Here is a 21911-nt window from a genome sequence, read left to right on the forward strand (position 1 = left end):
GATCATCGCCATTATTTTCGTACCGTTACATTATGCGGCCTATTTGCTGTACTAATAAAACCATAAGAAAATCGTGACTTTGATATCAACGTTTCCTTCGACCAGACACACACAGGTGAATCGACTATAGTATAATATAGTTATTTCTCTATGAACTATACTCTGTTAACCAGCAATTCGACTATACCAATAAGCAATATGTTTTTAAATAAAATACACGGTTTGCTTGGTATTACGTTTAATCGTTGGAGGAAGTTCAATCTCATCAAAATAACGGCTTACGTCGATTACTCCGATAATACGGTCTGAAACTCGTGGAAACAAGTTTACGTAATTTCATGTAACGAGCCCTGTCGCCTAATCGCGGGATAACGTTCAGGGAAAAAGATAGGGAAAACAGGAAAAGGACTCGTGTGCCCAACGAGTCACGGTAGAACGCCGCTGAGAAAGTAAACGGTTCCGGTACAACGTAAAATCAACCGTGAAAACATGAAACACGCATCCTTTCGCCAAAGATCCGCCATCGATCGATATATTATCCCTATAATCGATATTCTACAAAAATAGATTTATAAAAGATATTTCAAGTTTGCAAAAATTAAAAGTCTCGAGAATCTTTATCAGAAGTTTACGAATAATTAGTAAGGATAATTGATATGTAAAAACCGGAAGATCCAAGCAATTAGTTTGTAAGTTAGGAGTTTTAACATTTGAAGACCGTGAAAATACAAAGAGTGGTGATAAGGAGGGTAAAAACTGGAAATTCAAGCAACTAATCTGCAGATTTTTAATTCCAATATTTAGATTTACGAATAATTAGTAAGGATAATTGAGATCCAAGCAATTAGTTTGTAAGTTAGGAGTTTTAACATTTGAAGGCCGTGAAAATACAAAGAGTGGTGGTAAGGAGGGTAAAAACTGGAAATTCAAGCAACTAATCTGCAGATTTTTAATTCCAATATTTAGATTTACGAATAATTAGTAAGGATAATTGAGATCCAAGCAATTAGTTTGTAAGTTAGGAGTTTTAACATTTGAAGATTGTGAAAATACGAAGAGTGGTGGTAAGGAGGGTAAAAACTGGAAATTCAGGCAACTAATTTGCAGAGTTTTAATTCCAATATTTAGATTTACGAATAATTAGTAAGGATAATAGGTAATGTAAAAGTCGGAAGATCCAAGCAATTAGTTTGTAAGTTAGGAATTTTAACATTTGGAGACCGTGAGAATACGAAGAGTGATGGTAAGGAGGGTAAAAACTGGAAATCCAAGCAACTAGTCTGCAGATTTTTAATTTCAATATTTAGAAACCAGTTAATTTGCAAGTTTCGAGTTCTAATATTTGAAGACTGCGGATGCATGAAGAAGTAAAAATTCTAAGGAATTTCTGGTTTTCCAGTTCTAATATTTAAATATACGGTATTATAAATTAACGACTAAATTCCGGATCCAAGTGAAAGTTGAAGGTCGAACATGGAAAGGTTGACAGTCCAAATAATTAATCCCCAAATATCTGAATTCTAATATATGTGAATCGTAAATATACAAAAATGTCGATAACGACGGTGAAAAGTGAAAATTAAAGGTATCGATTTACAAGTTTCAAGTTCTAATATCTCGAAACCGTATCTAATATTCGAAACCAAGACCATTTACCAAGAAAATAAAATTGATTCCTAAGAGCATTATACTGAACATCTATGGACCACCGAGACGTGGTAATATTTTATAGCGACTAATACAAGAATCCTACCTTTACCTTTTCTTTCCTCTTCCTTCTGTATCGATTCTGAAAGAGCGTAATCTATGTCGATACAAGCATTAACTCGGGGTCCGAGAGTTGTAGGATTCCTTTCACGTGATTAAATGTCGAGGGAATTTTTATAACAGTATCGCGAAGAGGATGTAGAAAGTCGCGATGTGACGTAACTTAAAACGTACACCATTAACGCCTCACGAGATTCCTGTTGGTTTGAGGAAGTAAGTAAAAAAGATGAGGATATCGTGTGTATCAATATTCTGGTACTTATAGTATTTTCTATATAATATAAGATATCCGGTAATTATTTAAAACTTCTTCTTACGTATGGTTATAAAATCAAAGAAAATTAAAATATCTCGTTACTTTATTTATAATTAATTTAATTGAAATATGCAACTAATTCCATTTCGACATCATACAGAGTTCTTGGAAGATTCGAACTTTCTTACCATGAATGCTATAACTGGTGACTCCTGGTGGCGAAGGATCATCAATCGGTAACTGTACTTATTGACGAAACAAATGTCTATATATGTACAATGACGGTGTACATACATAATCCCGAATTTAAATTTGAAGATTTGGATTAGAATTTTACAAAGTTTCATGGAAGATTATACGAAATAATTGCAGATGTAAAAAGAGTTACCAAATGCTTATTTTTGAGCGAGTTTAAAACAATTATTTCTAAACAATTTTTTACTTATCTTCATTTGAAGTTACAATTTGTCTCTTTGACATCAGAGACAATTTGTATTCAGTTCTAATAAATCATTGGTAAAATCACAGATCAGATTCTGCAGCATCGACGGTCAATGCTTGTGTCTCACTGTCTCACGTTCTGAAATACCGACTTTGAAAAGTCAGAGTATTTCTTACGCCCTCTGTGACTTACTACGGCGAATATTAACGAACAAATATACTTTAGCAATGCATATTTTAAATAATAATAGTCTTGATAATGTACGAGTTGCTGTAAAAGAGAACAAATTTCTAGCCAGAAGGGCCAACAAAATATAATCGTAATAGAAAATAACTTACAAAAGTAAAGGAAAAATATAAATCGCGGAAGGTGATCTAGATCCAAATGTCTTTCGTAAAAACTGTTAATAATTAGCAATTTGGACCAGTGTTTGAGAATTGATAGAGAAATTATCGTAAAAGGAGAAATTTCTTTAATTGAAAATAACTTATTATCATTGTTTACTTTACTATTAATTAATATACTAATCCTAAAATTTTTATTACTATGACAAACTTGTATCTGTAAAAACATATTAAGTTTATATATTTAATAATTAATTGTTCAATAATGGTACATTTTAGTTTTAGAAATTGATAAATTGTCGTGTAATAAATCTTTCAATACATATATCATAAAAAGAATGAAATTAAAGATTATTTTTTATAAATGTGTAAATTATATATTATAATCTACTGGTTGTCGAATATCCTTCAACAAAATGTTCAATTAAAATCATTTCAATATTTATTATTGCAATATTTGTATGGACTGTGGGTCCATATTAAATATAGATATTCCGATTTTAAAGATAAGTGTGGTGAACGTATTATTAACCATAGATACTCAAACTATTGTTAGTAGTATACCACTTATCTCAATAATCAACATTATATTAATAATAAATATCCCTGGTTAACATGTTCGTCAAAAGTTCTATGTAATACGAGTCATTTGTCTCGGTTCGAACCTTTTGTGCTACGATATGATTGGATGGCCAGAGAAACATAAACACATGCGACTCACCATTAGATGCGAAAACATTGTTATCGACGCTACAGTAGCTTAGAGGACGTCATCACTAAAGCAATCATCAAAAAGAAACCACAGAACTCTATAGAAGATGTGGAAGCTGTAAGAAATCTGTAACAAAGCATGAGATATTATAATTTATTTTTGAAGACGTCAATTTTTCAATCTTTGTTAAAATAAATTAAACGTTATCAGTGATCTACGCAAAACATAACTAAAAATTTAGAATTAATGTAAAAAATTCAAGTAGTTGTGTTAAAATGAAGAAATAATCCAACTCAAATTCTATCTCAAATAAAGTTTACAATATGAGCTATTGTTAACGCTAACGCTTAAATAAGCGATCGATGATAAACGAACAGAAAAAGTTCGGAAAGCTATAGAATTTCGTCATAACAAGACATAATAAACTAAATAAGATATGTATTAGTTAAACGCACCTGATAATAATCGGTAGAAAACGATAAAATAGTAACAAAAATACTACGTAGTTGAAATCACGCGCTTCAAACGACAATACGTCTTGATACCATGCTTTTCAACAGTACAATGACGAACCGTGCCAAAACTTCGTCTAGCTGATTCCTGATTGGTTGATGTGGAAAGGCTTCTCATTCGTATAAAGTCGCGCGCAAAATTGAAATGCTGTATGATTGGTGATTCAGTCAATAAACTACAGCAGTTTCAGAGCAGATAATTAAAAAGAGTTTTTAATGTTTGCTATTTTCATCATTCTTATGCCGAAAATAGTAATCTAAGAATTAATTATATTAATCCAAAATTTAATTTTAATTAAAACCACTACTATACTTAATCGATAATGTCGTATGAAAAATATAACTGTCAATAACATATCGAGTGATGAAAACAAATACCGATCAATGGTATTATATGTATTAATAATTATCGATAGATGTCATAACCTATTTCTAGTACCTAACCACTAGTACATAACTTGTACTAATGGTGGTTACTTGTAACAAGAGTATAACCTATCAATTGAATATTTTTTTGTTGATAGTAAGTTAAACATAAATTTATATAATGGCTGATATAGAAGTATTTAATAGTATTTTAAATACCATTAATAATAATACTAAGAGGCCGGAACAATTTTTAAGGTAAATATGCTTTTGGTATTCTCTTTTCCTAACCTACATCATTCTGTAATAACAATCATTTGTTTATAGTGTACAACACGACATTGCTATAGATTTTAAAAATTCCATAAAGCGTTTATATGATTTTACAAAACAGCAGTCACAAACAAATACGAATGCCTTGCCAGAGCTTGTTACAGAAGGCTTTGATGAAGAACAGATCTGGCAGCAGCTCGAATTGCAAAATGAGGGTGAACTTGATCACCTGGTTGGTGATGTTTCTAAACTTTTAGCTAAAACTAAAACATTCAAAATACCACTCAGTACAACTAATCCTATATCGGAATCTGAACAAAGTAATGAAGAAGATTTATCAGATAATGAAGAAAATGTAGTAGAGGATGAAACCTCAGAGGATGAGGAAAGGTTACAAAGTAATTTAAAACAGCAAACAAATGTGAAGAAAAGAAATAAGAAATCATCAATAGTAGATGACAAATTTTTTAAATTAGAAGAGCTGGATGAGTACTTAACGAAAGAAGAAAAAAAAGAGAAAGACGATGAAAAGGATGAAGAAGAATCTAATGATGAATCTGTAGATTTATTCAATTATTTTTCCGATGATGACAACCAAAGTGAAAAAGTAGAACTATTGAAGTATGCAGACTTTTTTGATAGTCCAGAAAGTGAAGATGAAAATCTTCATTATTCCAAACGACGCAAAAGTATAAATGACAAAAAGTCTGATGATAATGAATCCTTAAATGATGGTAGTGATTCAGATAATGAAATGAATATAGATAATGAAATGGATATAGATAGTGAAATAGGAGATCCAAAGTCTTCCAAGAAGAAGGTCACATTTAATCTCACAAATGATTCTGATGAAACAGATAGCATAGAAAATAAAAATATCAATCTGAAAGAGGATGTAGAAATGAAGTCTTCTCTAGAAACGCGACAAGAGAGATTAAAAAAGAGGATTGAAAAGCTAGAAGAGGAAGCTATAGGAGAAAAACCTTGGCAATTAAAGGGTGAAGTCAATGCATCAAATAGGCCACAGAATTCATTGTTAGAGGAATTTGTCGAGTTTGACATTACAACTCGACCCGCACCTGTAATTACTGAGCAAACAACATTAAAACTAGAAGATATAATTAAGCAAAGAATAAAAGACAAAGCTTGGGATGATGTTGAAAAGAAATTTAAACCAGTTGAGACACCATTAGAGTACAAAAAGAAGTTGATCTTGAATCAGGAAAAAAGTAAAGAAAGTTTATCTCAAATTTACGAAAATGAGTACATTAAACAGAAGGAAGCATTAAATCCAGATACCAATGAGAAAGAAGAAGAGGAACCACAATTGCATACGGAAATTCGTGAGATGATGAATTCTGTATTCTCCAAGTTAAATGCTTTGTCTAACTTCCATTACACTCCAAAACAGGTAAGAAGATTATTAAAAAAACTTGCTTTTTTATGTTGTAATTCCTTACAGCTTATCAATAATTGCACATTTTTTTAGACTCAACCCGAAATAAGGATCATTAATAACATGCCTGCAATCAATATGGAGGAAGTGGCACCAGTTGGAATGAGTGATGCCACCTTATTAGCTCCAGAGGAAATTAAAGGTATATCGAGTAAAAGAAATTTTGTACACTGTTTAAATTTTTCATATTTATTATATTCAATTATGTTTTTCATTTCCTTTTCTTTAAGCCAAACCACGAGGTAATGTGATTGGTAAATCGGAAAGAACCAAAACGGATATGAAACGAGAACGAAGACGTAAGAAGATGAAACAACGTGCACAACGACAGGCCATGGAGCAAAAAGAGAAATTAAATGCACTCAAACCAGGCGTTGCTAAGAAATACAAGAAACAAAAGGCAACAGCGTTGGTAAAGAAACTAAGCAAGGATCGGAATATTATAAAAATGAACGAGTCCAGTTTCAAAGCTCCTAAGTCCTCTACAGCTTTCTTTAATCAACTGCAAGACGAAGTAAAGAGCCATATTAAAGCGAAGACTGACACAGACAGTAGAAAGAAACAAAAAAATGTTCTATCTGCGATGAAGTTAAAGTTATAATTTTTGTACCAAGTTATGTAAATATAAATTGAAAATGTTATATAATTAGCATTTAATTTCTAATCTGTTCCTCTAAGTTAAAGTTAATAAATTAAATTAATTTTTATATGCAATATCGGTTTCTCTACCTCTTATGTTGTCGGTAAGTTTAATTTTATTATTTTTTTTTTTAATAATATAAAAAGAAGGAAAGATAATTTCAAATAATAGAGGAGAAAGGATCATAGAATGCTTCAGAAATATGTTTCGGAGTTTAATCAATTATTTGCGTTATACATATTGATGCCTTCGTCGACTTCAATATGTTAATTATTGTCAGTAATCGTAGCTACTTTCGACAAAGGATGATTAAAAAGAATTATACGTGTAATGTAAATTTTTATATATATTAGTGACAAATGTTCCCAATTCATCATGATATGCTGCAACTGTTCCTTCGATCTACTTAAGAATTTGCTAGACATGTACATCTACAATGCACTAAATCACACATGGTTACTTATAAATGCAATTATGTTTTTGTATGCGTAACATTATCTATATTTTTCTTTAGAAATATCTAAAAATGGTGTTTTTGCTTTTTTCTTGTTTTGCACAGAGAAGCAAAGTGGATTACATATAATATTTTTTTGTACATCATTGTTGTTGTCCAGTTCAAACGATGCTTTCCTTTCCATTCCACGTCGATTTTGACGATTGCACTATTTATAATTACAAAGATCTAAATTAAAATAATTAAGCTAATCTTAGAAATCTAACGATAAGCTGGTATTAAAATTACCGTGATTTATGTAAGTTTGATTGAGAAGTTTTTTAAAAATACTTTGTTTTATTTTTTGTTTTTTCTCTTATCGTTTAGAATGCACCCCTTTGAACGTTTATCGAAGTGCGCCAGTTTCTTATTCGAAATAAAATCGCTACTACGTAAAAAAGGAGAGAAATTACTTTCTATTACTTATTAATAAGCACAGATGAGGCGTTAAAATCCTATAAAAATGTAAAGTGATAATAATCGTACAAAATACATGCAGTCCGATACACAACGAATGTGTTCGTTTGGAATCTTAATGAAACATTACTTTTTCTCGAACAGTTACAAATCTTACACATATTTTTGTTTTCTTCTAATCCAAAATTTTATACAGATACTTACATCCATTTAATAATAGCTCGATGAAACTCTAGGCCTCCCTATTATTTCATCGTTCTTGGAACTTCATATACAATTTAAATATAGTTTATCTTACTATAATTGTGTTTTTTTTAACAATAAGGAGAGTCAATAATTCTGTCTTTAATTTACGCTGCTTTCGTTAAACTTACTTCCTTTAGTATCGCAAAATCAGATTTATATAAAGAAATAGCAAGAAAATTATCTTACGATCATTCATTAAATACAATCTAACCTACATTTCAGTTGTAAGAAGCAAACGAAAAAAGAAGACTTAAAAATATAAATTATAATTTTCTCTCAGAAAATCCTTCTGTGTTATTAGTCATATTAAACGTTAAAACCTGTATCTCATCAACTGATCCATCTGTGCATATTATAAGTTTCCACTTTCCATATTATATTTTCCCAATATGACATTTCATGGCACTTTTGCAAAACGATATTCACGAATTTCGAATAATTTATTGCGCTGTTGTACGATCGTTAAAATTGTACTGTTAATCGATAAAATAAAAACTTCTCGCAAAACGTATGCGTTAACAAATCAATTTATAAAATTCAGATAAACTTATTGTGAAGTTAGTTAATTCGTTTGAAGTTTTGCGCGTGAGGTGCTGACTGGCGAATTCTCATATCGTACTTAATTGCTCGAGTAAAAGTGTGATTTACGATACTTCGAGCGATTCTGGGACTCTACCAATGAAATTCGAACCTTAAAGCTTCCTTAAGGTAGATGTTTATCGGTCATATTGTTTTCTTGTCGCTACTCGAAATTAGTATTGAACATATTTAACTCCTCGAAACCGGACGCCCCACCCTGGTCTTGGAGCATTTGTAACATGTCTGACAGTTCCTGGGGTTGTGTGCCAGGTCCACCTTGAGAAGGATGAGGCTGTTGCGCTTGTCCGGCCACCTGAGGATTTGATTGTCCGCCATCTTGTTGAGGTGCTTGATGTTGCTGACTCTGCCATCCCCACATACCTACAAAAATTAAATTATTTATTCTTTTAATCCATTTTAGCGTTGTTTCATCTACGATTAAATAAAATTACCATCATAACATTCATCTACATCATAATAATCGTTTATATTTTTATGAATAGAACCTAATAGGGATTTGTTCCGTTTATTTAATGTTATATGAAAGCTTTACATAGGATATTTTGTATATTTTTGCATATTATATTTATTCTGTGTATTTCTACTTTTCAAAATTTCCATAAATGCATGAACATCTGCAGACTACTTATATTAAATTAAAGGTTAGGCTTACCGGGGTTGTTAGGTACAGTCGTGACTGCATGATATTGTGTAGCTGGTGTCCTAGCACCGCTACTTAACTGAGTATACGTTGGTCCATTCGGTGACCTTGAAGGGCTTAACTGATTGTATTGGTATCCTTCTGTTACAGGTTGCTAAAACAATGAGTAGTATTATAACCTAACTTTTGTAAAATATTCTTTAGATTAAAGTTAAGTACAGATTCATTGTTATATATTTACCTGTCTTCCAATAGCCCAGGCTTGTTGCACAGGGGTTGGTGATGTGTTAGCTGGTTTCTGAATTCTACTTAAAACAGAAGAAGATGCGCTTTGTTGACCAGGTGAACCATAAGCTATGGGCGACTGTGTTGTTTCATATCCCTGATAAACATTTTGTGTACTGGACGGCCTAGGTTGTTGAGGACCTGATAAATTTATGATTATATCGATACAATATACTTTTCAACTTTAAATATAAGGAATCTAGTACAAAATGTAACTCAAACAAGAATTTAGTATACTGAATATATTAATATCATGATCTTTTTTTATCATGATTTAAGTTAGCTAAAATAGTTTACCAGCTGTAGCAACAGCTGCTGGATGCTGCATCATATGATGCCCAGAATAGAGGGGATCCCTTGTAGGGTGTCTCTGCAGGGAATAATCTAGGCCAGGTTGTCCATAAGCAGGTACAGCTTCATTTTCTGTCTGACCATCACTACCAGGATGGAACGACCTTGAACATTAGAACAAAGATGTTTTAATTGACTATGTTTACTCTTCTATCGACACATTTACAATTTTTTATGTCATATATATAAAAAAAAATTGGGATGTTGTGAACGTGTTAAGTTTAAAAAAAATACAATTGCACAATACGAAATAAGTGAAATAAACAGTTCAGTGTCTAGCATGACGTCTCGTACTTGGCATGTGTATTCGTGCAGACAATGTATTCAACGTCGTCATTGTACGGGTTTAAAAATGCAAATGCAGACGTCCTTAACCACACCCAGTCACGATTTTTGGCTCGAAATCTGTACATTACAGACACCACTTGTCCTTTCAGCTTCAACACTGCAACAACAGATGCTCATTAACAATAAGGAACACGAGTACAATCGATATTTCTCAGTCTTAAGAAGCCTCACCTTGCTCAAAACTTTCTCGCATATGCGTCAAATCTTCTGGATGAAAGAATTCATAGCACGGATGACCTAAGAGCTCGGACGGCGTATACCCTAAAATTCCACCGACTCTTTGGTCCACGAAGGTGAATTTACCTTCTGCTGAATGGCGTGAAATAAATTCTGAAATAAAAAAGAAAAAGAAGAAATTAATTGTCTAATTCATATTTTACAAAGTGGATATTGCAAAGTGAAATATTTAGACTGTGCAAAACCAGTCAGTCAGTCACTCCTAAACCAAAATTACTTGATGCTTACCGTTATTGCTGTTCGAACCCGCTAAATCGCTACTATTCGGTGTGCTGGTGACCTGTAATCGCCCAATGGCAACCAGGCAACAGTGAGTGCTGACGTTCTCATCTGCGACCACCCCATCATGTCCGACTTGAACAGCCTCTCTGTCAGCTAGTCCCATACCTGGTACACATGGGGGAACAAAATCACCTACAGCGTAAAACGTTGAGTCAGTCCATGGTTCCTCATAACCGACAACTGATTATGATTTACATGCTGCTAGATACAACAATGCTAAGTACTTTTAAGATGGATAGAATTTAGAATATTATTTAATTATACTTCAATATAAACATGCATGTTTAGAATTTCTTTCAACTTCTATCCAACTTGTGTTACTTTCATTCTTTTCTTCATTGGAATTATTTCTTTGTTTTTTTATCAGCTCATTTAAAATAAGTAACAGTAGATTCTATGAATCACACATGCATGACGCGGTTCTAAAAAAGATCATATGTATATGTACGTATGTATATCACAAGATAACATCGTAACTCACATATGAGTAATGCGGTAAAGAACGTGTTAATTACAGAGTTCCAAAAATATCCCCTCGCGAGCACCCAATGGTAACAAACAAATTCCCAACGAATCTCTATATAAGAAATCTAAATGGAAGGACACTTTGAACTCTACATATTAGATCACTCCATGGGTAATATCGCCTTTATGTATATAATTTTAAAATAAAAATTTAATGAAATGATAACGCTTTTTCTAATTTTTCTAATTGCTGACTGAATTACATTTCTGAAGAACAATTCCATAACATAAAATAACTGGAATAAATTAATTCCTGAAAAGCAACTCTCAAAAAGACATTGTCCTTTTTACATCTACAAAATAAATCAAAGTTTCATAGAAATGCATCCAACTAGGAAATACATCCCATACCTACGTACATATTCACTCAAAATTTTTTCTTCAGAAATTTCTTCAATCGTAGGTTTTACCAGTTGCTACTTAAATTCACTTTGGAAGCTTAAAACACAAAATAAGAGATGAAATTACTCATGGAACGACCTAATAAAATGATTGAAAACGGAGCGATATAGAAGGCGGAAACGCGTGAAAAATGGCTCGCAGAGGAGTCCGTTATTATGCATTGAGGTTCTTGATAAAGCATACGAATTCCGTATCGGGCCCCGTCTCGACATAGTTTATCGGTATTCCAGCCGTTCTGTCGGCTGTTAGGTCAAGACGATTCCATTCATTCTTTATAAACCGATCATACTATCCGTGACCGCCACCGAGTGCCGGCCCCCTTAATTTATAGTACAAACGTCGCTATCCTCGTGTATTCTACGAAGCCGTCGGGTTCGTTCATATTCTTGCTGCACGCCGACGTCTCCCTCGCTTTAAAATAGAAAGTTGGCGCTACGTCTCGCGCGCGGCCATCAACAGAGCGGCCCCGTTATACGTCGACAACGACGTACATCATCACCATCATCATGACAATCAATTGGCGAAACAACATCGACAAGTTGGAACCTATGTTGAACACTCACCGTTTGGGGGCCAGCTTTTGATGTACCCTGTACAATGAACCACAGCGTAATTTTGACCATCGCGAGCTGGAGGACCGAGAGAGTTCCTCTGCTTCACGTGGTGGAGGCCATGGGCGGCAGCCATGTCGCCAGTCGTCTGCATGTTCCCAACCTTCATGCGACAGATAAATCCTCTCCTCGAGCCCATGCATAGTCTCATCGATGCTACGGATAATTAAGAGTTTATTATTATAATATTGATATTATATTTCGTTGTATTTTATTATTAATTATTATATTGTTTATATCGATTATGGGATCTTGAGGATTTTAGTGTATTTATGGATAGTTTTGTTTTAGAACATACAATAGAACTCCGTTTATTTCAATGAAATTTTACCTAGTGTTTGATTAAATGAATTACCGGATTAATTGAATTCACTTGTCTGGACTATTATTATATGAATTGTTTTTCAGGTTCGTATAAACGGAATTTTAATGTAACAATTTAAACGAGGTTGTAGATATTAACTATGGCTTTTTGAGAAATTTGTTGTAGTTTAGAATAGTTGTATTTCAGGATACAGTAATTTTATAAAAACGTGGAGTTTTTTGGAGGTTCGATATAGTTTAGAATAAACTATTCCAAGAAAAATTATACATCAAACTATGTAGACTACCTCCAATAGATATTTAGTTTTGAAGAAGTTAGCAAGAGAAGATATACTTACATTGTCCCTCTTTTTTCACCGTTCCCGTTTTCAAGTCAAGTACCCTGCCACCGTTTTCCGGTTCGGCACCGCTCAGTTGTTCCTTCACTTTTTCTGTATCGTCCGGATGAACTTGTGAATAGAGGCTGGTGCCATACCAATCGTTTTGAGTGTAATTCAAAACAGGCGCCACAGAATCGGATACGTAGATGATCATTCCGCTGGTGCAGTTCACGACGAACAGGAAGCCATCCGCCGCCTCCAGGATCAGGTGCTTCAGCTCTTGATCGGTTAAAAACGAAGGCTTGTACGCACCATCCGAGCTGGTGTTTCCTGTTCCTGCCACAGAATTTGTATCTTTCTTTTCTATGGCTTTCAATTAATTGTATTAGGTTGCCCTAAAAGTTTGTTATTCTATTGAAACAAAATGGATCATACATAATTCAATGAAATAATATAAAACAAAAAATATTCTGCATTTATTATTTCCTTATAAAACGAAAGAAACTTTTGAGAAAACCCAATAATTAATTAAAGAAAATATTCAAGTGACTTGTATTTTTGATTTGTATAAATTTACTTTAGCAGGTTAGTATTGACATAGAAGTGGTATATTTGCAGCACATTTGTGACTGTAGATTGTGGCGTATTTATTGTAAAATTACTTAATTTTATTTATTTATTACTAGAACTAAGATTTTCTTAATAGAAGTGTTCTATTTAAAGGGACAAAGCATATTGGATTTGGAATTATTCTTAGTTAATGAAGGTATTGATTTTCGGTATTGAAGGATTGGTGTAACTCCAACCTTAGAATTAGTCTTTCGAAAGAGAAAATTAGTTGTTCCTTTAAGGCACGTGTTTAATCTTTGACGAAGACTGAACTTTTATATTGCGCTTGATGTAAATGGTCCGTATCGATCGAGGGATCTACCTGGTCGCTCGACATCGAATGCACGTGTAACGAGGAACACTTTTCAAGCGAAACGAATGCTTGTCCGTGGATACGTGCCACTACTTCTCCACGTGTAGATCGGGCATTCTTTTTCGAAGTGTGTCCACTCGAATGAAATGTCCTTTTCTTATTAAGAATTGTAATAGTTGAATCCTACGATATTCGACGTAGTTGGTACAAAGGAATTAAATGCAGTTCCAAATTCAGACGATTACACGTGGGCTATTAATACTTCATTATTAATACGACCAATTAAAAACAGATTAGAATATGTTCAGGAACAGTTAAATCATTTTATTTTACAGCATATACTAATCACATAATATTCATGTCATCTATCACATGCCGCTTATAATTCTACAGCGGGTCATTGGCCCACATAAGACTACTATAAGACCCACTTAAGAACTTCTTCAAGTTGCCTCAAATCTCGTCGCGTTATTTCCCTCGATAAATTTTTCATCAAAACCATGAGACTAAGAATTCACGTGAAAGGTTCAATTAGACCTTTGAGAATTTAATCTGAAAACTAAAAACTAATGTTTATACTAGAATACTTATAGCAAACAAACTGAAACACCATTTGGAAATTGCAAGAACTAGTATCACGCATGTGAAATCTTTAATTCGTTGCAAAATCTCTGATTCGAATTATTGAAGAATGGAGAGAAAATTATAATAAGAATCAGAGTTCAGAGAGAGAAAATTTGAGACGATTGTGTCGTCCCGAGTGACAATCTTTTTAGGCTAAATTACGTATTACGTGTTGTATTATTCGAGCTGTTCACAGCTCAAAGTGATGAACTCCGCTTTTTACTATCTTTGAAATTCTAAGCACTCTTACCTTACATCAATATCATCAATTTTCTCTACCTTCTATTTTGTTGAGTTCATCGATTTGGCAAATAAGCGGCTCGTTTCTATGCTTTATTTCTTGCTTCAGAGAATAATAATTTACCTGCGACCCAACATTTATACGAGACGAACTACAAAAAGCGTCTTCCTTCGCAAACCTTCGAAGACAACATTAAACGACAAAATCTTTTAAATTCAACAAGAAGCGCCAACTTAAAGCAAGAGACGGAGGGGAGCAAGCAAAAGAGGAAGGGAGAAGGAAGAAGCGTGGTACCAAAAATGAGGACGGGGCAGCTCGGCAGCGTAGGTAACTATCGAGGTGCAAGATCGGAATTGCAAAGCGGACAGGATCCCGCGAGCATGAGGCGGTAGAAGGAGAAAGAAAGAAACAACAAGAGAGAGAGAGGGTCGCGATGCGATCTTTACCCCGATATACGGAGAAATTCCGGGAAGAGGTACTTTAACGACTTCCAAACAAGATCTATGGAAGACCCCGGCTGACCTTCGTTACCATTACCTTCCACGTAGAGGAACGGTCTTTCGATGGACATTAATGCCGCCGTGATTCTACTCGGTTTCCTTCCATCGAAAGAAGACGCGGATGCTCCCCTTGACCTATCTAGCGAAACATGTTCCTAGAGGTAGCTTTAGTACGCTTTTCATCTTCATTTTATGTGTATGGTCTAACGTTTTTATTTATACGAGCTTGTTGAAGAGGAAAGGACGTTGCGAGGTGTTGGAAAAATTGAATACTAGTTCTGTTCTTATGATTCAAAGTTCGTAAGGGAATAATGTTGATTATGCTGAAATATGTTTAAGCGAGTAGATGGATAGACTGTGGAATGTTTGGATTGAATTGTTGAAGAGGAAAATAAGTGATGAAGTTTTGAGAGAGTGCGATACTAAAATTGAGGATTTATGGTTGGATTGATAGAGGAAAAGATATTGATTGTGTTTGACACATCTTTTGATAGGTCGAACGATAGAGTAATTGATGATGGAGTGTAAAGTGAAAGAAACGATGATGACGTTTAGTAGAAGGATACTGAAGAGTAAATTTATGATTGATAACCTAACCCATTCACCGATGAAGTCATTCAGTACCTTAAGTACATGTTTCTCTGTGGTAGTTATTAGAAACGGAATGGAAGGAATTTAGATTCTATTTGTTAGAATTGTTGTTCTGATCATTGTTAAGTTTCATTGGAATTTAATTCCTATACAGTATGGGACACAGACACCGGAAGCTGATACGATCTATCGATTCACAGAAATAATTCTGATTAGTAAATCGCCAATCACTCAGTAAAAATAAAACTTCAAGAGAAATCAATCATTAACACCATTATCCCTACTTGTGATTAAATTTCTTTCGCTACAAACTACTAACTGGACACACTTTTGTTACTAGTATTACATACTTTGAATCTTTTCATTCTTCGTACCTCATAATGCAATGTAATTTTACATCGGTGTTAATTAGCTATATTTTGCAAAAGGATGTAATTCTACGTTAACGTGAATCAGTTATAACTTTCGAAGAAACGTAATATTACGTCAATGATAACCCGCTACGTTTTACGAAGCGACGTAATATTACGTCAGGTGTAACCTACTACAACTTACGCCAATCTTAATTCTACGTTAGCTACAATAAGTAATACCATACAGAAAGAAGTAATGTTACGTCAATTGTAGTCTGTTACGAGAACACGTACTTTTACGTCAATTGTGGCCTGTTATTAGACGTAATTTGACGTCATCAGGTTCGAACGTATCAAACCATCAGTCAAAATTGAATAAAATCTTCGGTAAAATGTATTGGTTTAGTAAAACCAGTAAAACATATACTGGTACATAAAATAGCAAGAAAAGGAAAGAGAAAGAGCAAGGAAACACTACACGTTAATTGGAATCGAACAAGGTCTACGATAAATGTGTATTAGTTTACCAAAACTATCGAAAAAGATATTGTTTCAATAAACCAACCAACAAACAAACAAACAAAAAAAGAAAAAAAAATAAGAAGAGCAGGAAAACTCCGTAGAAAAGCGTCTCTTGGACGTCCCACCGTGGGTGCACCGCGTCCTGGCCAAAGGGTGGGTGCGTGTACGCGCGCGAACGAGCTACGTATCCCGGAGGCGATCGCCTCTCTCCTCCCAGTAGGTAAAGATTGTATAGAGAGACAGGCAACGAGGCAAGAACAGGAGAGAAGCTCTCCGGTTCGAGCAATTTGTATTCAGCGGCCGCGTTGTCGGGAAAGAGGAGAAGTGGCTATAAACAATGCGACGCACCACCAATACTTAGCTGGAATCACGGCACGCACACCGATCCACCAACAAAACGAGGAGAAAGAGAGACAGAGTAAGAGGTAAAGAGAGGTCGTATGAACGAACGCGTGTGTGCACGCATCGTAGAAGGGAGCCGGGGCTAAAGGGACAGCCGACGGGGCAACTCCACCCATTCTTGCACCGGAAGCATATATCGCGCTTTCTGCATTCGATATGACCCAGCACACGACGAAACCGTCGGTGAATTACGACCGTTCCGGTGCGCCTCGGCCGGATGAATTTTCTCCGCGGAGAAAGAGACGCGAGTAAAGAAAGAACCCACTGTGTCCGTGCCGCAAGCGACATCCCCTTGCTTACTTCGACTTCTTGTATTATGAAGACGTTGTGGTTCTTTCAGAATGATTGTGTTCCGAATGGAAGGTTCAGTTTCAAAATGGACTGTAAAAGTTACTTTAGAGTTATCTGAAAGTATATTGGCGATGAAGATTGGTGGGGTGGATGGTCTTCTTGGTTAACAAGGGTACAGTAGGTTTTGATCGTGTTGTTTGCAATTACAATTATTTTTAGTAACTTTAGTGTGTATTGGAAATAGTGTATAGAGGCATTGTTCTTTTAGGATAATTGCTTCAGCTGGAGTTTGCTAATTTTAGCTTCAAAATTGGACTTTTCCAGTATCTACATGTGTAGTGCAGGAAAACCGATGGAATGGATGCTTCTCTTAGTTAGTAGGAGTAGAGTAGATTTTAGTTGGGTTATTTAGTGAATCAGAATTATTTTTAATGTTTTTAGTGTATTGTGTAGCAAGCTAATATCAAGAACCTGAAGAAACTTTCGCAATATTGATGTTGACCTTCATTCGGATAAAAATGTAATTGTATCTATCTTCTAATTTTTGTAATATTATTTCAATTACAATAATATATTTAATTCATTGTCAAAAGTAGTTTTAGTAGTTAATTATTTTTTTGATGACACTGTTTTTTAAATAATCACAAGTTACAGAATTGTTACACAGGAAAATAAAAATTTTCAACGAGTCGTTGGCTGTCCGATAAGGAACAAAGTAGTTCAATGCGGGACGTGACGATTAAGCATCGTCGATGTTTGAGTTATCCGTCACGAGCAGTAAAATAACTTTGGCAACGCGATCTTTAAGCTTTGACTCGGACCGATTGAATTACGCTCCGTACAGCTTATTCGATTCTTTCGCAGCTATCGATATGAAAGGTTGGAAATATCGAGCGAGGCAGAGACCATTAATATCCTGCAGAAGATGTTGTAAACTAACCTTTATCTTCCATGATTCATAAGTTGAACAAGAAATTATTAAATACGATAAGAATCATTATAAACAGTCACAACAAATACCGCCCGGATTTTTTTAACGTTTTTATATAAAAATATCTATAGTATGATATTGAGTAAGAGAAACGTGACGAAATTTATAATTAAAATTAAAATTATTTACGCTTTGAGCAAAATTTTGCAAATGACTGTTTACGAAACAAATTTTTATTTTTCCTGGAAAATCTTTACAACGTTTGACTTAAAAATTGATCGCGTAATGTAGACGAGGATTCAACAAGTGTTTCAAAATTTTTGTGAATTTTTTAAGAACCTGGAACAGTAAAAGAACATTGCATTTGATCATAAACGACGCTGTTTGGTTGGATTGAAATTTTCAATAAATGTTTATCAGCATAAGAAAATGCTATTGTTTCGTATCATCATCATCCTTAGTGTCCCCTTTATTTTCTTGAAATACGAAAAACAATAGGAGGTAAGAAAGGGACTTACCTCTGAGGTTCCTCATGTGGGCGACCGCCATCCTGAGTATGGTCAATTTGTCCGGCTTCCTGGCGAGGGCTGAACACGTCGGCACCATGTCGGACAATTCGGTAATATAGGCGGTCATCTTGTTCCGCCGCCGCCGTTCAATTTCGCAATGATTCTCCCTACAGTAAGACGCAAGACAAAACCAAGGTAATTGCATAGTTCACTGAACGATAGATAGATACATCAAATGTATAGATCTTTTTCTTTTTTCGTGACGAAAATGTATCCCAGATGCTTATGAAATTTTAGTAAACAAAAATCTAGATCTTTCTTTAATATAGAAATAAAATGGCAAGCTAATTTCTATTAATATCTTAATTAAGCAAAACTAACGTTACTGTTTCAAAACTCGATTATTAATAAATACCAGTCAACAAAAAATTTCTCCACCTATATACAAGCACAAAATTAATCCCAGTATCCTTAGTACATGCCCCTTCCAATGTCCTGTTATGCGATTGCAAAAGAAACTCGACCGTGAATACGATTCCGTCGATTATGGAAACGCATGACGCCAATCGTATGCGTGTGGTTCGTTTCCATGATTTAGAGGTGCAAGATACAGATACCACGCCGGTCTGTATTGTGCGATTTTCAGACAGTGAAACGTGTGGATAATGGATAGACAGAGGAGACTTTAACGCACGAGTCGTCGTGGTTGGATGATTGAAAAGCGTAACGCAACATGTCAGCGCTTATTAGTTCATTTAATCACGAGTACAAAGAGACGTTAAAAAGTTCGGACTTAAGAAGATTAATCATCCTTAAGACTTTCGTTCATAAAATCTGCAAACTATTCCGAATCAAAAAATCCAAAAAGAAGTATTAAAAGTCTTAATGTCTCAAGAGAACTATTGCATCCCTAAATCCTTTAAATGACAGGAAATTAAAAAAAAAAAAATATGAGAAACGTTTAAGCTAAAAAAAAGCTGTTTACCCTTAAACTTCTATTCAGCAAATCTTCCAAAACGCGTCAGTAGATCATCAATATAAAGAAAAGGAGAGAGATCTAGAGAGAGATTTCTACAATTCAAAAATACAATATGCATATGCATACATCTGCTTCCATAATGGAAGCACGAGTGTGCGTGGAACATTAAGAAAACTATTCACGGATGGGACGTGCGTTTCCATTGATTGGCGACGTCATTGATAAGGGTACTAGTGATCAATGTAGCCAATAAATTCTGAAACGATGCTCCCATCGAGAAAAGGGGTATCGGGTGAAACCACAATTTCAGGCCTCCCCTGTTATTACCGCTACCAGAGGGTAACCGGCGCGAATAACGGCGCGCGTCTTTTCTCCGCTTTCTATAGACCGGTAATTGTCGGCGAGCAATCGTAAATTTAATGGCATTTAATTCCTGATAATTTCAGTCGAACGTACCACACAACAACAAGGACGAGCAACAAACGACTTTCAACGTCGCGAGAGTGAAACGTATGAAATTTATTGGAAACATCCCCTGTTTTATCCATTTCTTGAGATTCTATGTTCATACTAAGCTCATTGCAAAATATAGATAGATACGTGTTTATAACATTGTAAGTAATCATTATCAGTAAGAAAGATAATGTAACACAGAGATTAGGGGACATGTTTTATTATGAATTTTCGAGGACTAGATTAACGTAGAATTTACGATTGGAAACTGAGAAAGAAGAAACGAGAGTATGTCTGAGAACTTTTCAGAGTGACTTTGCAAAATAAAAAAGGCAAGATGTTAAGAATTCAATACATTTGATTTATGATAATTTCAAAGCGAAGATTACGATTATACAACGAAAGAATCTTTAAGATAATTTCTTTCTTCAAATACAATTCTTCTCATTTTCTACTATTAATATAAAAGAAATAATAAGAATGAAATAGGAAACATTCTATGAAATTGATTTATAAAAATTCCACAATATGAATTTTCCCTTAAAATAAAATTTTTCTCATTTCTCGCTGCTAATATGAAGCAAAATAATAATAATAATAATAAAAATTCCATAATGTACGTAGACTTATAAAAATTGCAAAGCTTCATATCAAATGTGAGAATTTCCGAGCACGACTTCCCTCTTATTAAGTAACCAAGGTCGTTTCTCGGTGGATGGAAGAGGCACACTGCGGAAGATTAAAGGCAATTTGAAATACATGAATGAACTCGTTTATTTTCTAGAGCCGGGTGTATCCGGGATGTTTCTCTCCTTGGCTCAACTATCGCGACTCTCTCTCAGCTATGGGGTAGAGAACTTCCTTTTGTGTCTACTCGCGAGATAAGACCCTCCATCTCGTTCCAGGTCCATCAGGAACTATTACCCCGTGCTTATTCCACTTTCAGATTCCCAGCTTTCGTTCTCCCTCGTGCAAACTGACTCTAGATTCGATCAACTCTTACTCGATTCTCTTTTTTCATCGTATCCAACGTGATTAGGGATGATATTTACCTGACTATTATAATTTAACTCTAGTTACATTTTTTCATTTAATTCTTGTAACCTTTATGTCTGACTTATAACCCATTATATCTGTAAAAAGTTTTGTTGTAATTATTTTTTCGTTTCATATCTGTTGTTGTACCTTAATTTTATAGAAACATTGCCAAATTTATGGTATTCTTAGCCTTTCTAGAAATTGAAGATTTGGTGTCTTCACCATCTTCATTGGTCATCATTGGTCATCTTTAAATTAAATTTCGTCGAAATTAATTTCATTTAGTTCACCATGCTTCTTCTTACACTTTTCTGCTATAGTTTGTTGAATTTTTTAAACTCTATGCATTTTTATTTAATTCTTTGAACGTGTTTGGATTTATGAAAACTTTTAGCTATAATTGATTTTTTATTTTATATCTAAGGACTCTTCTCGATTTCAAGGAAAGTAATTTTAATTTACGATGCTTCTTTTCTTTATTATAGTTTATTTAATATTCCTAATTACATCATTCTTTTAACCTCTTTATATTTATAGATCTTTTACAAATCTTTTTATTAAAACCTCTATGCGAATGATGTATCTGTGAAGAGTTTAGCTATAATTAATTCCTCGTTTCATACGTAAAGTTCTAATGTTGTCTTGTTCTAATTTCAACGAAAATAGTTCGAAGAACTTGTGTTCTGTTCTACGTTTTACTACGGTT

General features: G+C 34.3%; 3 protein-coding genes across 10 annotated transcripts in view; 1 reads left to right on the forward strand and 2 right to left on the reverse strand.

Annotated features, from left to right (window-relative positions):
* Positions 1-4115, reverse strand: part of LOC132913888 (uncharacterized) — a 40229-nt gene extending 36114 nt beyond the window's left edge. Inside the window, exons 1-2 of the mRNA XM_060972530.1 lie at positions 3977-4115; positions 3531-3647 (exon numbers count right to left, since the gene is read on the reverse strand). The gene's annotated coding sequence lies outside the window, so the exon portion shown is untranslated. The remainder of the gene's footprint in view (positions 1-3530; positions 3648-3976) is intronic.
* Positions 4116-4473: 358 nt separating this feature from the next.
* LOC132913886 (U3 small nucleolar ribonucleoprotein protein MPP10) lies at positions 4474-6835 on the forward strand. The gene is made up of 4 exons (XM_060972526.1): positions 4474-4657; positions 4727-6083; positions 6162-6270; positions 6359-6835. Exons 1-4 carry the CDS (start codon positions 4581-4583, stop codon positions 6727-6729), a joined length of 1914 nt encoding a protein of 637 aa, XP_060828509.1. The 5' UTR covers positions 4474-4580; the 3' UTR covers positions 6730-6835.
* Positions 6836-6969: 134 nt separating this feature from the next.
* LOC132913884 (aryl hydrocarbon receptor nuclear translocator homolog) overlaps positions 6970-21911 on the reverse strand; it is a 47398-nt gene continuing 32456 nt past the window's right edge. For 4 of the 8 annotated variants that reach the window (XM_060972517.1, XM_060972521.1, XM_060972520.1 and 1 more), the window contains 10 exons: positions 18745-18905; positions 12868-13185; positions 12158-12361; positions 10614-10799; positions 10320-10478; positions 10095-10245; positions 9747-9904; positions 9406-9590; positions 9177-9318; positions 6970-8884 (listed from right to left, as the gene is read on the reverse strand). In XM_060972517.1, the coding sequence (XP_060828500.1) occupies positions 8667-8884; positions 9177-9318; positions 9406-9590; positions 9747-9904; positions 10095-10245; positions 10320-10478; positions 10614-10799; positions 12158-12361; positions 12868-13185; positions 18745-18905 (1882 nt within the window). In that variant the 3' untranslated portion in view covers positions 6970-8666. The remainder of the gene's footprint in view (positions 8885-9176; positions 9319-9405; positions 9591-9746; positions 9905-10094; positions 10246-10319; positions 10479-10613; positions 10800-12157; positions 12362-12867; positions 13186-18744; positions 18906-21911) is intronic. The other 4 variants (XM_060972518.1, XM_060972514.1, XM_060972515.1 and 1 more) reach the window with 3 other exon arrangements.

This window comes from Bombus pascuorum, chromosome 14, assembly GCF_905332965.1.
Source record: "Bombus pascuorum chromosome 14, iyBomPasc1.1, whole genome shotgun sequence".
Classification (NCBI taxonomy): Eukaryota; Metazoa; Arthropoda; class Insecta; order Hymenoptera; family Apidae; genus Bombus; species Bombus pascuorum.

Bases quoted from the DNA above. Each gene is read 5' to 3' on its own strand.
- LOC132913886 (XM_060972526.1), top strand. From the start codon at position 4,581: ATGGCTGATATAGAAGTATTTAATAGTATTTTAAATACCATTAATAAT. The intron at 4,658-4,726 runs GTAAATATGCTT...ATTTGTTTATAG, and splicing joins AGGCCGGAACAATTTTTAAG to TGTACAACACGACATTGCTA. The intron at 6,271-6,358 runs GTATATCGAGTA...CTTTTCTTTAAG, and splicing joins AGCTCCAGAGGAAATTAAAG to CCAAACCACGAGGTAATGTG.